General features: G+C 43.4%; 1 protein-coding gene across 1 annotated transcript; it reads left to right on the top strand.

Moving 5' to 3' along the window:
• Positions 1–1,845: 1,845 nt before the first annotated feature.
• Positions 1,846–13,700, top strand: LOC139456462 (peroxisomal sarcosine oxidase-like). Its single transcript, XM_071238189.1, has 8 exons — positions 1,846–2,007; positions 5,835–5,983; positions 6,633–6,846; positions 7,951–8,133; positions 8,636–8,782; positions 10,547–10,696; positions 11,359–11,434; positions 11,886–13,700. Exons 1-8 carry the CDS (start codon positions 1,900–1,902, stop codon positions 12,008–12,010), a joined length of 1,152 nt encoding a protein of 383 aa, XP_071094290.1. The 5' UTR covers positions 1,846–1,899; the 3' UTR covers positions 12,011–13,700.
• Positions 13,701–22,641: the final 8,941 nt, after the last annotated feature.

Here is a 22,641-nt window from a genome sequence, read left to right as displayed (position 1 = left end):
AACGGGATCGGGTGGTCAGGCTCGCTGACTTGGTTGATGCATGTCATCGATCCCAATTGCGTGGATCGATGTTCATTATGTAAATCACTGGATTGTCTGGTCCAGACTCGATTATTTACAGACCGCCGTCATATAGCTGGAAAAAGCTGGAGTGCGACGTTAAACAACAAATCAACCAACCAACTAACTGCTTTTGACGAATATTGCAAATCTTGGAAAAAATTAACACTTTCAAAACAAAATAAAATATTGATATTTGAAAATAAACGTGATCATTTCATATTTAATGAATCAGCTATAGAGCATGTTGATGAATATAAGTACCTTGGCATTATATTTCACAAAATTTATTCCTTTAACTTTACTATGAAACATTTATGCGAACAGGCTACTGAGGCCGTGTTTGTTTTCATGAAAGTGCGTATGTTACACCTTTCACTGAAATACCAACACTTACTATTTGATGCAATGGTAAAACCAATTCTACTCTATGGGTTTAAAATAGTGAGTTTTCAAAACGTGGAGAAAACATTCAGATAACATTTTTTAGAGAACTGTTGCCATCATAGAAAAACACACCCTTGATTATTCTATATGGCGAATCCGGCAGTGTACCTTTTTGATGATGATATAAGAAGGCCGGTTCTGCCCCAGGAGCCGTCTCTGTAGTTATGATAGGCTATGCAGTTGATAGATATTTAAGCTCTATTTACATCGTTTAGGCTTCATTTCTCACATAACAATGCCTGCTGATGGATGGAAAGCATAGTATTTATTTTAATACGAAACATCCAGCCTCCTTTTCTGGCCCTGTAAAAGTTATCACATTGTGAAAAAGGAGGGGAAATTTGATATTAGTTTACATCACATCAAGAAGTGGCTGGCATCACAAGATGAATATTCGCTTCAGCGGCCTCTAAGATTTGTTCGTATTCCCGAGGCACTGAAGTTAACTGACAATACAAATCATGTTTCCACCTATACCGAATTATGGAGTAATATTTTGGCTGGACTAGCGAGTCTATGCACATTCCAATCAAAAACACGTAACGAAATCGGTTCATAAACAACATGGCGACTGCCCTGCCGATTTCTGTCGATTGCAGAGTTTGCAGAGCACGTGTTTCGTCAAATGGGCGTCGACATTTTTTCCAAATCTTTTGATGTTTTTAAGCAAGGTGCTCGCGTGATTTGATGCCCTTCGTAAGGAGACACCCGTTTTATTACAAATAATTTGATTTTCGATCAGGGGCGTCTTGACTGGGTGCCGGCCATTTGTTTGAAGTAAATTCAAATGATATTAGAGGTGGAATCTGATTGATCAATAGGAGGACTTAGAAGGGACATAACTCAACAGCAACTGGTGGCGCTTCGATCGAGCTAGGAAATTCCAGCGTATTTCTCAAGGGAGGTTACTGGACTTTCACAGTGAGTAAACTCCCTTGCCTGAGGAAGATGTCTACATTTGGCCTTACACTCACTCTTTTCAGGACGGGCGATCTGACTCTTGGTCACATGTTGTTGTTGTCTCGGTGTGGCGCACGGCAACGTACATTTGTTCATTAAACATTACGCACTCAATATTGTCTTTGGCTATTTCGACAGATGCACACAATTCAACTAATACCTTTGAAAGTGGTGACGCTCAGCAAACTTTGAGCAGTATGATTCCAACACACATGACCCATCATACACAGCGCCCTTTGGACCATACACCCAGCTCGTTGTCGTTGGGGATTATTTATGTAAACACTCTCTCTGAATGGCTCGAGACGAACCACACTTTTCACAACAGCGCGGTAAAATTGGCATACGCGACCCAGATACCCAATGGCCAGCACAAGTCTCGTGTAACCTACTTTTGCAGCTACGTTCTGATAGATTCGTTCACCGTCGACGATGTCTGATGAAGTATACGATGTCGTGGTTGTCGGGGCAGGCGTGGAGGGGTCGGCAGCTGCCTATTACCTGGCCAAGAGGGGGAAGAAGACTCTGCTGTTAGAACAGGTAAATTTTGTTTCATAACTGTTATTCGCACGCTTGACCTAAATGCCCACGACAACGTATTTACTTTGAATGTGTGTATGCTATCGAGGAAACTTTTTCGATCAGGTAACCGACTGGCGTACAAGGCCCGGATATAACAAGACTACTGTTCAAACGGCGTTAAGCCCAACTCACTCACTCGTCACACCATGGCTGTAATATTGCCGGTGTGACGTTAACTTTTGACTCACTCTCTCACTCATTGCCGTGGCACTATTTTGTGTTTAAGTGTTTCAAATGAACATATCTATAGGCCTACACCCACTGGGTGAAGTCAAGTGTAAGTCATGGCACAACAGCTGCAGGCCTTATCTGTACCCGAGTGCTTCTGACTGACTGACTGACTGACTGATATAGGAGATTTAACGTGCGCTTTCCGACTTCAGCGTATTTCGCACACGGGCCTGGTCGGGTCATTTAGTGTATTCCGAAGAGGGCCAAAGTGGTGTGTGAAACCCAAGAGGGGGCTTTTAAGGGTTGTTCATATTTGAATTTTTTGAATTTTTAAATTTAGAATAAATGCCGAAGGGGATGGAGAAGGGAACTAAGGGAGCCGGGTGAGGTGGGTGTTTGTATGTTTATTGGATTTTGGATTGGTAGATTAATAAGTCTTTAGATGCGCTTAATTAGATCCGTTTTGATTAGGAATACGCCTAGGGCCTTAAAGTTGTCTAGTTTATTTTGAGGGTTTAGTATTTCATCTAGAGTAGGAGCCTTATTTAGATTGAGGGTGGTTTGTAGTGTGGTTCTGTGTGTTTGGTATTGAGTGCAGTGGATGAGTGCGTGTTCTGCGGTTTCTGGTTGTTTGCAGTCGGGGGAGCTGCCTGTGGTGTGTATTTTAAATTTGTGTGTCCTGTTTGGAGTTTTGTAATTAATCTGTCATTTTTTTAGCGGGGTGTAGGATTTTAGTTTTGGCTAGTGGTTTCCTGAGTACTTTTTTGATTTGGCTATTTGAGTTTTTATATTGATTGTGCCATTTTTGGGTAATTTTTTGTTTGTTTACATTTTTAATTTCTGATTTTGAGATGGGTAGGTTTAAGCTTATATCTGGTATTTTGAGAGATAATTTAGCTGCTTTATCGGCGCTTTCGTTGCCGAAAATTCCTACGTGGGCGGGGATCCACAAGAAGGTTATTTGTTTGCCTGCTTTTGTTACGTCGTTAGAGCTTTTAAGTATTTGGTTTATTAATTTAGGTCGTGTTTTTTTATATTTTTGTTTTGGAGGGCTTGTAGTCCACTAATGGAGTCGGTGAGAATTAGGATTTATTGTTGTTTTTAGATTGTTGGTTATGCAGGGCTGAGGCCATGCCCATAAGTTCGGCCGTGAATATAGATTGGTTGTTTGGGAGTCGGTAAGATTGTGTGGATATAACTTGTTGTGTGGTATGGACTCCGAAGCCTGTGTGGTTGGAGATCGGGTCTGAAGATCCGTCCGTGTATATGTGACACCAATTCGGCCAATTTTCGTGTATGTATGCAAGTGTGGTGGTTTTAGCTATGTTTGGGTCGGTTTGTTTATTTATTTGGTTAGCTAGCGTTGTGTCTATATTGGGTATTTTGAGTTTAGGGGTGAAGATATTTGATTTTTTGCAGTTTTGTTTAAGATTTTGAGTTTGGTGTTTGAGTTAGTTATTCTTTGGGATATTGGGGTGAGTAAGGGTGTTTGCGAGCTAGAGCTTGTTTTTTTTGTGGCTAATGTTTTGATAAATTAAGTTTTGGATGAGAGGTTTTGATTGGGATGCGGACCAGAAATTAAAGCTTAGATGTTCCCTGCGGAGATTTAGTGGCATTTCCCCTGTAAGGGCCTGAAGTGAGGTGTAGGAGGTGCCATGTTGGGTGCGTGTAATTAGTTGGGTGCTTGGTATATTTTGAGTCAAGTTTTTTAGACAGAGTCTTTTAGGGTATTGTATATGGCGCAGCCGTAGTCCAGTTTTGACCTAATCAGTGCTGTCTGTATAGTGTGAGAGGAGCGTATCTTTGGAGGCTCCCCAGTTAGAGCCATCTTAATGTGTTTAGGTCCTTGCTGCATCTAGTTTTTAGGTTTTGATCGTGAAGCTTCCAGGTGAGGTGTTCATCGAAAATGAGTCCTAAGAATTTGGTTTGTTTTTGGAATTTGATTGTTTGGTTGTTTAGCTGGAGGATTGGGTAGGTAGGTTTCATGTTTTCATGTTTGAATACTACTCCTGTTGTTTTATCTGGGTTCAGGGAGAAGCCCCATTTGTCTGCCCATTGTTGAATTTTATTCAGAGATTTTTGGATAAAGTTTTCTGCCGTTTTGATGCTTTTTGTGCGGATCCATAAGGCTCCGTCATCCGCGAATTTTGAAGTGTTTAGTTTAGGGGATAAGCCCACGAATAGATCATTTATCATTATATTGAAGAGGGTTGGGCTGAGGATGCTGCCCTAGGGAGTGCCATTTTCTAGGGGACACTGGTCCGATAGCGTATGGTCTATACCCACGGTTATTATGCGATTGTTTAGGATATCTTGGATGAAGTTTATTATCTGACCTTTTAGTCCTATTTTTTTTAGTTTTTGTATTAGCCCGTGGTGCCAAACCATGTCGAAAGCTTTAGAGAAGTCAAGGAATATGCCTATGGTGTATTGCTGGTTTAGCTGTCCTGTTTTTATATCCTGTTCTAGTCGGGCGAGGTAATCGAGAGTTGTGAAGCCGGGAGTGAAGCCGCTTTGGTCGAGGTTTATGATGTGGTTTTGGTCTAGGTAGTGCTGTAGCCTATTTTTAGTCATAAGTTCCTTTATTTTGCAGAGATTTGAGGTTAGGGAGATGGGCCTATAGGAGTTAGCCTGATCTGCTGGTTTATTTGGTGTAGGCGAGAGCTTCTGTGGTGGACATTGTATAAATTTTGATAGGGTTTGGTTAATTCTAACACTGTCATATAATGGCTGGCTGGCACGTGTCGGCCTTTGACGCAGTCGCAAAGAACAAAGACACCGTGTTGCGTGGATGGCGTCTGTCTTGACTTGCAGGTGTGATCAGTGATGACAACAGTGAGTAGGACTCTTGTCTTGACCCTAGCAGTGACAATTCACATAATGTAATAATATTATTAGTGTTTGAATGGCATTGTTTATATCCTTGTTACAAGTGCTGCTCAATAAACAGTGATGTGGAATACATGGTATTTCTGCTATCCTAAAAGTCCTATTGTTGTCAATGATATAAATGCCATGTTTACTAATGCGAGCAAAGACCACTCGTATTTTTCTCATTTAATTCATGCTCGCGTTAATTTCAAGATTTATAGTACGTTACTGTCCTTGTTGACTCCCGGCCTCTCTGCTCATCGCCGCTCGGCTACAATAGTGCCTATGCGATGTAAAATTTCACTCACTCACTCACTCCACGGTGAAATATGCTTGTCGTAAGAGGCGACTAACGGGATCGGGTGGTCAGGCTCGCTGACTTGGTTGATGCATGCCATCGATCCCAATTGCAAGGATCGATGCTGATGATGTCAAACACTGGATTGTCTGGTCCGGACTCGATTATTTACAGACCGCCATCATATAGCTGGAATATTGCTGCGTGCGGCGTTAAGCAACAAACATACAAACAAGTGAGCAACTTTCCCGTTCCCATGAAGTTGTTGTGATTACTAAAGCGAGACATAAGATAGATGATTAAAGCTTACGACAATCGTTTCGTGGGCGTGCAGTTCCCGGTGTTCAGGGGTTCAAGTAGAACAGTTGAAGTCCTTAGAGACAAACTTATTTCACCGGTTTCCTGTAAAGTGTAAACACTCTGTAACGGAAAACTTCTCTCACAGTTCCCGCTTCCACACAGTCGAGGCAGCTCTCACGGCCAGTCTCGCATCACCCGCAAGGCCTACCCCCAGGACTTCTACACAGAGATGATGCATGAAGCCACCGACATCTGGCGGCAACTGGAGAAAGAGGCCGGGTGGGAGGTGTTCAGGTGAGTGGCCGGGTGGGAGGTGTTCAGGTGAGGAGAGAGGCCGGGTGGGGGGTGTTCAGGTGTTGAGAGAGGCCGGGTGGGATGTGTTGAGGGGAGGAGAGAGGCCGGTCGGGAGGTGTTGAGGTGAGGAGAGAGGCCGGGTGGGAGGTGTTGAGATGAGGAGAGAGGCCGGGTGGGGGGTGTTCAGGTGTTGAGAGAGGCCGGATGGGAGGTGTTGAGGTGAGGAGAGAGGCCGGGTGGGCGGTATTGAGGTGAGGAGAGAGGCCGGGTGGGAGGTGTTGAGGTGAGGAGAGAGGCCGGTCGGGAGGTGTTGAGGTGAGGAGAGAGGCCGGGTGGGAGGTGTTGAGGTGAGGAGAGAGGCCGGGTGGGAGGTGTTGAGGTGAGGAGAGAGGCCGGGTGGGAGGTGTTGAGGTGAGGAGAGAGGCCGGTCGGGAGGTGTTGAGGTGAGGAGAGAGGCCGGGTGGGAGGTGTTGAGGTGAGGAGAGAGGCCGGGTGGGAGGTGTTGAGATGAGGAGAGAGTCCGGGTGGGAGGTGTTTAGGCGAGGAGAGAGGCTGGATGGGAGGTGTTGAGGCTAGGTGAACCTGTCATTAATATTAACCCCGTGATAACCAGTGCGCTGTACGATGCGATGTACTGTTATTTCTCTAGGCCCGCTGGTTACCTGGCTATAGGGGAACATAACGGTGTATTTCTTAAGGATAACGTCAGTTCCCTCACGCGGAACGACGCTCCGTTCCAATACCTGCCACCACCCGACTTCCGCCGTCGCTACCCCATGCTGGCATACCCCGACAACTTCGCTGCCATCGTCGACACCGACGGGGGCATTCTTCGGGCCGACAAGGCGCTCCTTGCATACCAGGTAGTTAAATGAAATTCTATCTTAATTGTGCACACTCCCCGCCCCCCCCTTTCAAAAAAGCTGTATCCGCCCATGTCATCCATTATGAAGATCGGACTTACGGCGATTCCTATTTCCCAAACGGTCAAATGTCATGAAAGAACACATAGTTAACACATTGTGTCGACATAATGCGTACTATTTCATGCATTACTACTCGTAAAAAGACAATGACACAAATATAAAATATCGATAAACCGTTTAAAAAAAAATCAATTTATTTTAGTTTCCAAATTCTGCCCTCGATAGCAGCTCTAGACGCGTTGTCAGAGGTTTGGCCACAGAAGGTCTCAGATTTCGTATCTCATACCTCAGGTTGATCATCCTCAATAATGCAGTGTACCATATATCCTTTCTATTACGATTTCTACCCTGGTCCTATATGCAACTACACCTTAATTTGGATTCCAGTTTGCGTGACACGACGTCAACAATAGACATCCAACAAAACTACACCGTTCTTTCATGAGTGTCCCGTGAAGTTCCGAGTCAGAATTTGTCTTCTGCAGGCCGACCGATGATTATTATGTCAATCACTGGATTGTCTGGTCCATCGCGTTGGGATTTCCTCCCACACTCAGCTGAGAGTAGCTGATAACTACACTACTGTTTAAAGCAGAGTTAAACCCAACGCACTCACTCACTAAGTTCTGAGAAGACGGTATCTCGAACGCTCACTTGGACGAGGCCACAAGTTTGAATGTAGATCTGTGCCGAAATCGCGTTCAGAGTAGGCATTTTGATTGGTTGGCCTCTGCTGATTTAGCTCTATGGTACATAAAGCTGGTGACGTCACTTCCTTAACGACGCTATGGTGGCAGATATACATGGTATATATCTTGATAAAATGGAGATGTTAGACACTTGATAATCGAGGCTGGATTTGTTATCCGTACCCCCTCCGTACAACAACATCAAAAACCAAAAAAAAACCGTGGCGACGCGACTCGAAGGGTGACTATAATACTGTAAACACACTGACGTTCTGTTGACTTTTACCCAACCCATATGTCTTTGACCACGGTCTCAAAGTGAAAATAATTCAATACTAATAAAATGTTTCAGACAATGTTCAAGAAATATGGAGGACGCCTTATCGACGGTGCCATGGTAACCAATATCAGACGAGGTAATATTGTTACCCTGGAGACGCCTAACGCCACCTACCGGGGTAGAAGCGTGATCATATGTCCAGGTCCCTGGGCGTCCCAGATACTTCGTCCATTTGGCGTCAAGCTTCCACTTAAGGTACCTCTTGTCAACTGTGCGTGACTAAGTAATGAATGCCTAAATAAGCCTGTTTGGGGAATGGCGGGTGTCCTGTCTAACATACCAATATACCACTGTGCGTCAGTAAATATATACCATTGTCACTATATATTACCGTGCGTGTATACGATACCACTGTACATATGTACCATTCGATATACAAGTGTTTACCTCTGTACGACTGTGTACCAGGTTTGACTGTGTACCAGGTTATACGTATCTGTGTGTTGTACTGACGTCTTGACTGTGTACCAGGTTATACGTATCTGTGTGTTGTACTGACGTCTTGACTGTGTACCAGGTTATACGTATCTGTGTGTTGTACTGACGCCTTGACCGTGTACCAGGTTATACGGACCTGTGTGTAGTACTGACGTCTAGACTGTACCAGGTTATACGTATCTGTGTGTTGTACTGACGTCTTGACTGTACCAGGTTATACGTATCTGTGTGTTGTACTGACGTCTTGACTGTGTACCAGGTTATACGTATCTGTGTGCTGTACTGGAAGGAGCGGCAGCCGGGTAGTCATCACGCTAGCAAACTACCGACATTCTTTGAAGAAAATTGCTGCGATGGTTACTCTATCTACGGCCTTCCTAGCGAGGAATACCCCGGACACGTGAAGGTAGGGAGAGACACATGAAGGCAGGGAGAGACATGTGAAGGCAGGGAGAGACACGTGAATGTAGGGAGAGACACGTGAAGGCAGGGAAAGACACGTGAAGGCAGGGAGAGACACGTGAAGGCAGGGAGAGACACGTGAATGTAGAGAGAGACACGTGAATGTAGGGAGAGACACGTGAATGTAGGGAGAGACACGTGAAGGCAGGGAGAGACACGTGAATGTAGGGAGAGATACGTGAAGGCAGGGAGAGACACGTGAATGTAGGGAGAGATATGTGAAGGCAGGAGGAGACACGTGAATGTAGGGAGAGACACGTGAAGGCAGGGAGAGACACGTGAAGGCAGGGAGAGACACGTGAATGTAGGGAGAGACACGTGAATGTAGGGAGAGACACGTGAAGGCAGGGAGAGACACGTGAATGTAGGGAGAGACACGTGAATGTAGGGAGAGACACGTGAAGGCAGGGAGAGACACGTGAATGTAGGGAGAGACACGTGAATGTAGGGAGAGACACGTGAAGGAAGGGAGAGACACGTGAATGTAGGGAGAGACACATGGAGGCAGGGAGAGACACGTTAATGTAGGGAGAGACACGTGAATGTAGGGAGAGATACGTGAAGGCGGTGGGGGGGGGGGGGACACGTGGATGTAGGGAGAGACACGTGAATGTAGGGAGAGACACGTGAATTTAGGGAGAGAAACGTGAAGGTAGGGAGACACACGTGAATGTAGGGAGAGACACGTGACGGCAGGGAAAGACAAATGAAGGTAGGGAGAGACAAATGAAGGTGGGGGAGAGACACGTGAAGGTAGGGAAAGACACATGAAGTAGGGAGGGATATGTGAAGGCAGGGGGAGGCACGTGAAGGCAGGGAGAGACACGTGAAGGTATGGGGAGACACGTGAAGGTAGGGAAAGACACATGAAGTAGGGAGGGATATGTGAAGGCAGGGGGAGACACGTGAAGGCAGGGAGAGACACGTGACGGCAGGGAAAGACAAATGAAGGTAGGGAGAGACAAATGAAGGTGGGGGAGAGACACGTGAAGGTAGGGAAAGACACATGAAGTAGGGAGGGATATGTGAAGGCAGGGGGAGGCACGTGAAGGCAGGGAGAGACACGTGAAGGTATGGGGAGACACGTGAAGGTAGGGAAAGACACATGAAGTAGGGAGGGATATGTGAAGGCAGGGGGAGACACGTGAAGGCAGGGAGAGACATGAAGGTAGGGAGAGACATGTGAAGGTAGGGAGGGGTACGTGAAGGTATTTGGAGACATGCAAAGGTAGGGAGAGGCACGTAAAGGTAGGGAGAGACTGATACCATGTTGCAGTTTATGATAATAATGAATACCCCACTCAGATACAGTATACTGACTTCGAGCCGACCAGTCTTTGTTTTAGGCCCGTAATGTCGAACACCAGACAGGGTAACAACAAGTACCATATTTTAACGTCTTTTGCCACCCGGGGAAGTTTTACCTGTTTAAAAATCCCTAGTTACCATTTCTTCATTCCTCGTTGAGATTTCTGAGCTGAATACGTCGCCAGTAACCATTTTATTAGTATCCGTCGATATTCCGAAGATGATTCATTATAGGTCCACAGTAACCATTCCTTATTTCCCAGTGGCGTTACCGGAGGCTAGCAGGTCTGTAGTAACCATTCCTCACACAAGACGTTAATAAGCTGTGAAAGAAAGTGAAGAAGACTTTTATTATCCAGTCATTTCTGTCTTAATGTCGAATTTATTGTATTTGCTGCAGATATGTCTTCACTTCGGTCCTGAAATTGACGTTGAGTCACGTGACCAGGTAGACGTGAAGTGGGTGATTGATCTGATGAAGACCTACGTCCGAAATCACTTCCCTGGTCTGGAGGCAGCGCCCTCTATCATGGAGTCATGCATATACACGGTACGGAGTTTCACATATCCAACATCACTGAGACTCTTTCATTCTGCCCTAACGTATAAGTGACCACTGCAAGGGTATGAAAGTAAATTTGTCATAAATTCATCTCACAGTCGTGTCCCATGTGTCCATATAGGCTTATATACCCCTCACGGTCAGTAAACATATGTCATCCTACATCCTGGACTCCCCATTAGGGATTAAGGGTTGGAATTGGCCCCCAGGAACTAATACTGGACCGTCGTCATTCGCTGGAATCTTGCTGAGTGCGGCGTTAAACGACAAACAAGTAAACGTACTCGAAACACAAGGGGCGGTAGCGTAGCCTTTTCCTTGGTTTGATTCCATGTATTGGTGTCAAACTCGCTCTCACAACGCACAATTCTACATATGCTTCTGGAATTGACAAATGTGAATAACGCGCAAGTCAGTCTCCCTGCCTGATAGAAGATTAAAGGATGCTGCCCGTCTTCATCAGTAATACTTTCTCCTGGTATATTATTCAACATTCGTAATTTCTATGTACATTCAAAACATTGTTACTGGAAATTACAAATCTTTACCCGACATTTTTTCAGCTGTGAAGAAAACTGGTTGCAGAATAACTTGACAATTATTCACAATGTATGTATTCTGAAGCCCGATTTACCCTGACACTGTTTCAGAACACGCCTGACAGTCACCCCGTCATTGACTACCTCCCCGGCTCCCGCAACATCGTCCTCGGTGCCGGCTTCTCAGGTGAGTGAGGTGAAATAGTGTGTCTGTCTGCAGCGTGTGCCGTCTCCGTGGTCTAGTGGTAGAGCGTCCGATCGGAAAGCGGAAGTTCCGGGGTTTGATCCCCGGCCGCGTCATACCAAAAGACGTTAAACGATGGAACTTGTTGTTACCCTGTCTGGTGCTCGGCATAAAGGGGCTAACAGAAGGGGTATACAATGTCTGAGTGGGGTATTCATGTTAAAATGCGGCACGGTATCTCAATTTCGGCACGAGTCGTATACACGGAACGCGACATTAAACCTCATACCCCATTTCACCTATCTCATATCGAAATCTTCGGTATTCGGGTTATATGATATACATATAAAGGTATATCCTCTCTCCACAGGTCATGGGTTATATGATATACGTGTATATCCTCTCTCCCCAGGTCATGGGTTATATGATATACGTGTATATCTTCTCTCCCCAGGTCATGGCTTCAAGCTGTCCCCTGTGGTGGGCAAGGTCCTGGGTCAGCTGGCGTGTGGGGAGACGCCCTCTTACAGCCTCACCCCCTTCAGGATAGACAGGTTTCCCCCTCAGGCCGGCCTCTGACGGGACAATCTCATGCCCGCGTCGTGTGTATGTGTTCAGTGACGATGAATTACAACTGTAGGTGCCTGTGGGAGCCTGAGGGGCCCTGTGGGACCCTGTGGTTTTGGTCGTTGGTGTTTCATGTATTCCAGGTTGAAATGCTCAAGTCGAGTACAGTGTGTTTCCGGCAAACTGAATGGAACACCATAATAATGATGATGATGATGATGATGATGATGGTAGTGGTGGTGGTGGCGGATATAGCAATGGTTGTTCCTGGAATGGAGAGGTAAATAGAATCTAAGGAAACGTACAACTTTATGGACAACAATTTAATTAAGCTATACTACTAGTAATGAAGACCAAGTTCAGAATGGCCAGTGAATTCCTGGCAGATGGTTAGCTGACGGTTAGTCCTCAGCAATTCCATTTATTAATATTTGAGTCACTCCAGTTGGACCAAGTCGTGATCTTCAGCTCAAGAACTGGGTATGAAGTCGTGATGGGTTCACGTGGATTGTGGGGTTCTGGAACGGAGGATGGAGATGGCGCTCCAAGATGTCTTCCCTTTTGCCCTTCTCGGTGACCCCTGGATGGACGGGTCTTTTCTGCTGGTGATTGTGGCATCCCTGAGATAATAATACGCTTGTTCTTTTTCAGATATTTGAGTAATGTTAAGGATTTTCTTCTGGCTGGCATAAAGTAGAAACATTGTTAGCCAGACTAGAAGTGAATGTACCTGAATAGGGTTCGTGGTTGAGTGTTTGAAACAGAGATGGAACTAACTTTTAGGCTTCCATGTGATATTCATGGTGTAATGTTTGGAATCTGGATGAGGACGCGGCTACATGCTCCCCATTGCAATTTGTGCCCTCAATTTAGCTCCATCGTAACGGAAGCACATAGTGTTGCCACGGGAGGGCGTGGTCCCCACCTTTGACTTTTGCAATATCTGATCGGACTGGGAAAAACCCTCGTTCGTTTAGTATTTGTTGCATCGTGCAAATCTGTTACCTTGTGCAATAATGGCACGTGATGTGCAATTGATGAATCATTACTCGTGTGTTCATTATGTGACAAACTGTCTCTCTTGGTCGTGCTCAACTCAGTTGCATTACTCGACTCAACCTATTCGATGTCTTTAGATCACATGCTATCACCATTCAGTCTTCATTCCTCAAAATATGTTTTGAATAAACATTGTTATTTAAAGACGATGTACTTATATATACCTTACAGTGGGGTAATGGTAACCCTCTCTGTTGACAAAGTCGCCCTCGTTATAAGTAGGGGTGGTCGGGTAGCCGAGTGGTTAAAGCGTTTGCTCGTCACGCCGAAGACCCTGGTTCGATTCCCGACATTGGTACAATGTGTGGAGCCCATTTCTGAGCCCATAAGTAACGTGCGTGCAATGTTGCCGATGCCTCCTTGCTGTGTAAGACAGTTGGGAAATGAAGTGACATTTCGCCTCTCCAATGCGACTTGGTACTGGGGATTCAAGCGGGTCATTTTGTAAGCGATATAAATTATATAAATGGTTTCATTGGATTTATAAAACAGACAATGTCATTTTGTTGGCCCTGATAGGTCAGAGGCTGTATATAGGCTTATTCCAATGATTTTTTATAATTATCGTATTCCATAACGCCCTCTGCATATTCTGTGTCGTACCATGAATGGACCTCTGAGGTGAAACCACAGGCATGGCAAAGGCGGTAATAAAATGATCGAACCATGACAAGATGTCGTTGTGTTTACGCCAAAGATTGGTTTCCAGTGACAATGTCACAATCAATGTGTTGGACAGTCACATTTCATTCATTGCATAACCTACATTCAATAGTTTCATTTTGATGCAAGGTTACACATTGACGGTTTCGAGTGGGAAGTGTCTGGTCCCGAGCAGAAAACAGAAAGCTTTCTGTTTCATTTTTCAGGCCAGCAGACTTCATCCAAGCGAGTGACTCTGCAGTGTTGCTGATCTTCTCCACACACTGCACATAAAATGCAGTAGTTGTTCAGAGAGTATTCCCTTGATATGGCACTTCGCTTGGTTGACACTCATTTCTGTACCGTCCAGCAGTACAGAACCATCAACAAAATCAACACTGATGTTGAGATTATGTCCTACATCCTTGCCTCGGTTAAGAAAAGTGTGGAATGCCTTCTTCTCATCACGAGTTTCGACATACCTCACAAGATGATCATCAGACAAATAAATGTGTGCGAAAGTGCACAAAACAATTCTACCACGAAGAGCCTTCACGTTAATCATACCACGCCCTCCAATTATTATTGGTAAATATAAGCGATTGAGGGAAGAGCGAGGATGGTGGGATTTATTGTCGGACATGATTTTTCGTGTGAGGGTGTAAATGCCCTGAATTTACCTGTATCGTCCAGTTCATCAACACCAAAAGAATACGATAGGATGGGTACGGCATAAGTATTTACGGCTTGACTTAATCGCGAGCGTTACCTCTGAACTACAGATTTTTCTTCAGACTACATTCTGGAGTTTGTCTCTAATCTGCATCATTAAGTACGTATAGGCCTGACCTTCCATGAGATGGTCATTCAGTCCTTCCCCAGATAAATTTACTGATCCTCACTCATAATTTTATTAACTGAACACTCATTAATAGTAATTGATTAACCTTCAGAAGACTGGATTATTACCGCATGACAGGAGGACGTGACAAAGAGTACAGGTCTACGTACATTTGCTTGGTCACGTCTGTTGTCTTGGGCCGATCTGCTGAATTAGGACACTGCATTCTGATAACTGGAAGAAGCATACGCCCTGGCTGGATGTTACAGTGAATACAGTTGGAGAATAGCTTCAATTAAATGAGTGAGTGAGTATGGTTGTACGACGCTTTAAGCCATATTCCAGCAATACCACGGCGGTGGACACTCGAAATGGCCTTCACACAATGTACCCATGTGGGGAATCGAACCGGGGTTTTCAGAGCATTTATCACTGGGTTACCCTACCGCTCCCTTCAATTAAATGAGCTGCAGTTAATGTTATATAATTTCAAAAAATGCGAATTGTCTACATCTACAACATTAACTCTTGAAGGACAGACAATCCGCAACTCAGAGTCGTCTCTGTGGGTAATATCTAACTTAACTGTCGCTTATACAATTTGTGGCCCGAAAGTTAACGTATATATTTGGGAACATAAAGGAACAATTGGAACGAACTACCCAATCAGTATGAAGCCACACTAATAATGCTCAGAGTCAATCTTCATCTTCATCCATGAAAGTAGTATTTTCTACTGTCACCGAGCCTTATACTGCTTGCTTGTTGATTCGTTCCACTATACCAACTGTTCCACCTTTTTCATTGTTTCCAGAGATACGCCCATGACGTCATGCGAATGCATTGTCGCAAATAATTTGAAATGACGTCATCCATTGTTCATGACGTCACAGGCTAATTTATGCGTCATGGGCTACCCGAGTTGATGTCTGAAATTCAGATTAGGAAACGCATAATTCTGCATTTTCTCAGAAAATATTCGGCACAAAATTAATTCAAGTCAGGATAATCCATAATTGGTGGTAGCACAGGTTACTCTCTAAATATCGGCAGTGAGTGAGTTAGAATAACCGTACCAGCAGCTATATTTCAGCCACGTTGGTGGCGAGGGATATTGTCCTTGAGACAAAAGTAGATGGTAGCGGAAATAGGTTGAATAAATATTGCCTTTATGATAGTGTGAGAAAATATGCATATATTAATTTTGTAATGCATAACATACGTTGTTTGAAGGCACGTCGTATAAACCTTTTGATGTATTGTGACAGCTGACAAATCAGTATACATTAATGTTGGCTGAACATTGTGTGAAGGGCTGTGACGGCGTGTTATTAACAATGTAAACACAGCTGGGATGGTCTCTCAACCTGCTCTCTTCACCCCGTCCCTCTCATCCTCCCCCTCCCTTCCACAATATCAAATGGTCGATCTAAATGCTCATTATTGTTGCAATGAACGATGCACGAAGAATTGTGACGGTGAGTTATGAATAAACCAATATTACTTACTTATTTAAATTAGGAATTTAACGTGCGCTGGGAATCAGTACTCAGACATGGGAATATTGATCAATGGTCTGATACTGAGTATTGAACTCCAGTATCTAAAGCATAACCAACAACGTTACTAACATGTTGGAGATTAATGAACACATAATCTATCATAATTCTTATAGTTTTACATTTGCCTGTGAAGGTAAAAATATCCTCAAGGGATACGACAGCAATTAGATTCCGTTCAGTGAGCACTCTTTGCAGATATTTCGCTCTGCGTTTCAATATAATTCCATGAAGCAGGTCTGCATTGAAATCACCAAGTAGAATTGTCTCCCCTTGATGAGAACATCTATCATAAATCTCTAGTACATTTTGAAGTTCTTCTATGTACACACTATCTCATACGTAATCATGCGAATAATTGCCATTAAAACAAGTATACATTGTACGTCGCAAATCTATAATCGTTCGTCTTCATTATTATTGTTCAGCCTTATCGTCATTGTACACATTATTTGGTGGCCATTCACGACAATTAACATTTTCGGGCGAGAAGCAGTTATCATCCAAGATATTATCTGCACATTGCCGTGGGACAGCTGTTCGAATGGTGAAGGTAGGACTGCGTTGCCCTTCCCAGAGTTTCATGAGTCTCACGTTTGTGATAGTTACATCACGATTCGTCAGCTCTTACATAGCTTAGGACAAGTCTTTTGTTTCTATTTCTAGAAACACCGGCAAAAGACTTTTCCCACTGAATACTGGATGTAACATTTCTTGACTTCTTTTCATTGTTTACAGGTTCAGTTTGTTTTTGTCTGTCGACGTCATCATGCATGACAATGAGCGGCCCGGGGGAAGCTTCCTCGGAACTTGGGTCTTTACTGCCTGCATTGTCGTGTGTCTGAGGTCTGAGTGGGAGGCTTGGGAATTGACGAGAGTCTATAGTCGTGTAATCGGTCCTCTGAATGTGTGGAGAGACAGCATTCGTGACCAACTCGTGTTATTCCGGGACTTCTTGCAGGTTACGGAAAGGGGCGAGTGGTGACGAATGGGGTGATAGGTCTGTTGGAATTTGGGCTTCCCTTCGTAACAGTCTCAGAATATAAAAGTTTGTTTCTCGTGTTCATGTAATCTGTTTTACCATCAACAACGCGCACATTCTTGTCAATAGATACCATTGTGTCAGTCACATTTCCTCTCAATTCAAGTAACTCAGTGTCTTTCTGTTTGAGTTGATTACGTAACTGAGATGTCCGTCATCACTGACTGTTCATTTGAACGAAGTGTCTGAATCACACCTGCACACCTTTTCATGAACGGTATATGAAGAGTTGTGGCGGTGAGTAATGCATAGACAATGTAGTCACTATAGTTGCAATGAACGATGTACGAATAATTGAGACAGTAATTCATAAACAATGTATTCACTACTGCTGCAGTGAGTATTATACATGTACGAAGGGACCCTTGAAGATCCGGGGTAGAATAGGTCTTTAGCAACCTATGCTTGCCGTAAAAGGCAACTATGTTTGTCGTAAGAGGCGACACACGGGATCGGGTGGTCAGGTTCGCTGACTTGGTTGATGCATGTCAATTGCGTGGATCGATGCTCATGATGTCAATCACTGGATTGTCTGGTCCAGACTCGATTATTTACAGACCTCCGTCATATAGCTGTAATATTGCTGAGTGCGGCGTTAAACAACAAACAAACAAACATGTACGAAGGTGTTTGACAGTAAGTACCAGGAGAGCTAACGTTGAAGTGGCAGCTGGACAGATATCCGAACGTATATGTGCCAGGTAAACTACTATGCTCCCTGGTTATAATTCCACCTTTCTTCCAGCAGAACAAATGGCATTATAACCAGGGTGGCGTTAAAACCAGGGTGGCGTTATAACCTGGGTGGCATTATAATCAGGGTGGCATTATAACCACTGTGGCATTATAACCAAGATCGCATTATAACCATTATGTCGTTATAACCATTGTGTCGTTATAACCATTGTGGCGTTATAACCAGGGTGGCGTTATAACCAGGATGGCGTTATAACCAGGGTCGCGTGATAACCACTGTGGCATTAAAACCAGGGTGGCATTATAACCAGGATGGCGTTATAACCAGGGTCGCATTATAACCACTGTGGCATTATAACCAGGGTGGCATTATAACCAGGGTCGCAGTATAAACAGGGTCGGATTATAACCACTGTGGCATCATGACCAGGATGTCGTTATAACCAGGGTCGCATTATAACCAGGGTCGCATTATAACCAGGGTGGCAGTATAACCAGGATGGCAGTATAACCAGGATGGCGTTATAACCAGGGTGGGATTATAACCAGGGTGGCAGTATAACCAGGATGGCGTTATAACCAGGATGGCAGTATAACCAGGATGGCAGTATAACCAGGATGGCGTTATAACCAGGGTCGCATTATAACCAGGGTGGCATTATAACCAGGATGGCGTTATAACCAGGGTCGCATTATAACCAGGGTCGCATTATAACCAGGGTGGCAGTATAACCAGGATGGCAGTATAACCAGGATGGCGTTATAACCAGGGTGGGATTATAACCAGGGTGGCAGTATAACCAGGATGGCGTTATAACCAGGATGGCAGTATAACCAGGATGGCGTTATAACCAGGGTCGCATTATAACCAGGATGGCGTTATAACCAGGATGGCAGTATAACCAGGATGGCGTTATAACCAGGGTCGCATTATAACCAGGATGGCAGTATAACCAGGATGGCGTTATAACCAGGATGGCAGTATAACCAGGGTGGGATTATAACCAGGATGGCAGTATAATCAGGGTTGCATTATAACCAGGATGGCAGTATAATCTGGGTTGCATTATAACGAGGGTGGCGCTATAACCAGGGTCGCATTATAACCAGGATGGCAGTATAACCTGGGTGGGATTATAAAAAAAAAGTACTCATGGAAATGAAAAAAACCCAGTTTTGCTTGATTTAATAATCGACACAAAGCATTACGTAGACGTAAATACGAAATAACAAAACAACTGGAAAAGTACTAGTCCGGATTTGCTAGTTTTATCTCAGTGCTCAATCCAAAATGTACTTTACAGGACGTAATTTGTAGGCACTTTCAACATTCAAAAATAAAACTAAGTCCAAATTGACATGGCAGAAACAGGCTATAGGCATTATGCAAATTAGCCTGGAAAAAGTTATCAAAACAACAATAAAAATAACAGCTATGTTTATGTACATAATAATAATGACATGTAAGTTGTTGTTTGAGAAGGGAATATGTTACTTTTACGTTCTGATATTTTGACGATGATTCACTATCCCACAATGCCACTCACAAATCACTAACCACTGACAAATCATATGCACGTGGGTTTCAAGCACCTGTTTTCACCTGTCGTCAAGGTGTCATAGGTCATGGACATTCACCTTGATGTACTAACACCTGGTTATGCTCAGTTTCACAATAGTCTGTTTTGTTCATATTTTTACACACTATTACGTGTAAAAAGACATAAAAACCTTTGATACGCTGTATTTGTGCCAAGGCCCAATTAGTACTGATTGAGTTGTTTGAATATTTATATATTTTGTATATTAACTGCATTTATTTAAAATCTGAGATTTGTTTTCATTTCCGTGAGTACTTTTGATAATAAACTTTCATTTGGAGCTTATATACTATTTAGCTACATCTGTTGAAATTAAGGACGTCAATCATGAACTACAAAATGTATTTCAGTTGAAATGAGACCAGTAAGATCCGGGGTAGAATAGGTCTTCAGCGCCCCACGCGACAATGCTTGTCCTAAGAGGCGACTAACGGGATCGGGTGGTCAGGCTCGCTGACTTGGTTGATGCATGTCATCGATCCAAATTGCGTGGATCGATGCTCATGATATTAATCACTGGATTGTCTGGTCCAGACTAGATTATTTACAGACCGCCGTCATATAGCTAGAATATTGCTGGATGCGGCGTTAACAACAAACAAACAAACAAACAAACAAACGATTGAAATGATCTGGAATCACCACAGCATATGTTAAATTTCAAATATCTACCCAAGCCAACATTTGGAACATATAACTACATAATCTTTAACTGTGTGTATAACTAACTGTTTATCTGCCCATTTTCCTCCAAAGGGCATAAATTGTATTAAAAATCCAAATATGTGCAATCCATACTTCATGACAATTAAGTATAAATATTGTGAAAATTGGCCATATCCTTGAGGTTAATCATGTATACAGTGGCATACAGCTGTTGGCATTCAGGTCGGTGCACTGCTTAAACACGTTGTTTTTATTATTAGGAGTATTGCTATTTTTGTTATAAAATTTAAAAAAAAAAATAATTGCTTGTATGCTACTACTGAATAAGTGCTTTGGGTAGCTCACTCACTAAATGAATCAACCAATAGTTATATGATTTAAACATAGAACACAGCAACACTGTGCTTCAACCAACTAACGAATAACACACTGTTATAAGCAGAGCCAGTGTTATTGTTTCAGAGTCTGTCAGTACCCGGTTGCAGAATTTTCGAAAATCTCCCCTTACACAGACGGTAATTTGAGAGTTGTACAACAATTATTCGGTGTTTGGGTGTTAAAGTCAGACCTGTGTGACCTGACCTATAACTGATACCTAACATTGAAATTTTACATCAATACGGTGTACAACGTAAATACCATATATCTCGGCCATGTTATCAGTTTATGGACAGGTCACTCATCACGTGACAAGTAAACAGGGTAAATATTAAGGTGACTTTCACTGTACAAAGAAACCTGGACGAAAATCTGTTTCCCCCACTTGAACCGTATGTCAGTGATACATATCTCCGTTCAGAAGGTAGATTATGGTCACAAAGTTCATACTAGAAAATCATATAATCAGTCTTGACAGATTAACGGGATACCGACTTAAATTGTGTAACTAGATTACGGGATATTTCCAAATTTATCATCTTTACAAAATGGCAGTTTTGTACAAACTATTTTCACGCTCATATTTATTTTAAAAAGAAACCTGAAAACCAATGTTTGATCTTTCATATGTATTTTTTATGTGAATGTTTTTTTTTAACATTTTGTTAAACCCGTCATACTTAGAAAGTAAGCAATGGCTGTTTTCAAAATAAAAGTATAATTGAAAGTCGAGATATATTTCTTTTCCATGCCAGTGATGTGTTCTGAAGGCACAAAAAGCCCCATTTTAGATTTGTATTTCGAATCATAATAATATTTCGTTGCACGTTTTGTTGGGGATATGCGAGGCAGTATTTACATTCATGTTATAATAATAATCATAATAATTATAATGATGATGATGATGATGAAGTCCAGTTCATCATAGCCTCCTAGCCTCCCATGACTGTCATGCAAGGGGATGTAAATGTTGATTGGATGGTCAGAATGGCAGCTGCATATAGCAGAACCAGGGTGAGTGAGTGAGTGAGCAGATGTACTACCTACAAAACATCAGGGTACTGATGAAATGATAGTGAAGGTGTTATGTCTGTAAACTATATTTCAGGCATGTAGATCAATGTCTGGTGTGTTCACCATGTTCGGTGACACATGCACGACACCTTGATGGCATACTGTTGATTAACTTGCGTATTGAAGCCTTGGTACTGCCCGCCATTACGCCCGAAGAGCTACCCCAAAACCATTCGACACCACTCGCCTCTTTCCGTAACCTGCAAGAAGACTCGTCCCCCTATCGATGAATGTTATGTGCGAAAATACGACAAACCAATCAGAATGCACGTATGATTTCAATTTCTTCGTCAAAGAATCCCGCAGAAATAATTTTTGATTTTACATATGTCTTGTATAAAAAAAATATACCCAAGGCACAGCTAAATGTGTTCAATCATACTGTATAATTCCGCATGTCCCGATGAGCTTTAAATTGCATCTGAAATATATATATAATATATAACGCGACGAGTTAACAACTATTTTAGGTAAGCCCGTTTGCGCTAATACGGAACCCGGTCGCAAAAATGGCCATGAGGGGGGCACGAGTCGCTATTCGGCTTTGTCCCGGAAAAACACGAGTTGGTCACGAATGCCCCCAAACTGGACCACGTTGGCGGGTGCTGGGACTCTGGCGTGCACTCTCCGCCCGAGGACATCCCACAGTTGTTCTATTTGGGACATGTCAGGGGACTTAGCGGGCCAGTCCAATGTCCATATGCCCTCTCGTTGGTGATAATCGGTGATGACCTGGACACGTTGTGGTCTGGCATTGACATGTTGCAGTTCAAAATTTCTAACGATAATTCTAACGAATGGAACAAATAGCTAACCAGTCAAATGTTCATTCACAATAACCACATCCGTTCGCCTGTCATGTGTTTGTTTGTTAGTTTGTTTTACTTGTTTAACGCCGCACTTGTAGCTATATGACGGCGGTCTGTAAATAATCGAGTCTGGACCGGGCAATCTAGTGATTGACATCATGAGCATCGATCCAAGCAATTGGAATATGATGACATGCATCAACCAAGTCAGCGAGCCTGACCACAACGATCCCGTTAGTCGCCTCTTACGACAAGCATAGTCGCCTTTTGCGGCAA

Source organism: Haliotis cracherodii, unplaced genomic scaffold (genome assembly GCF_022045235.1).
Source record: "Haliotis cracherodii isolate W230 unplaced genomic scaffold, xgHalCrac1.p SCAF_11, whole genome shotgun sequence".
NCBI lineage: Eukaryota > Metazoa > Mollusca > Gastropoda > Lepetellida > Haliotidae > Haliotis > Haliotis cracherodii.
Note: the sequence above shows the minus strand (reverse complement) of the source record. Positions and strands in the feature narration are given on the sequence as shown.

Coding starts and splice junctions, on each gene's coding strand:
- LOC139456462 (XM_071238189.1), top strand. CDS start 1,900: ATGTCTGATGAAGTATACGATGTCGTGGTTGTCGGGGCAGGCGTGGAG. Junction 5,984..6,632: donor GCCGGGTGGGAGGTGTTCAG/GTGAGTGGCCGG, acceptor TTATTTCTCTAG/GCCCGCTGGTTACCTGGCTA. Junction 11,435..11,885: donor CCTCGGTGCCGGCTTCTCAG/GTGAGTGAGGTG, acceptor TTCTCTCCCCAG/GTCATGGCTTCAAGCTGTCC.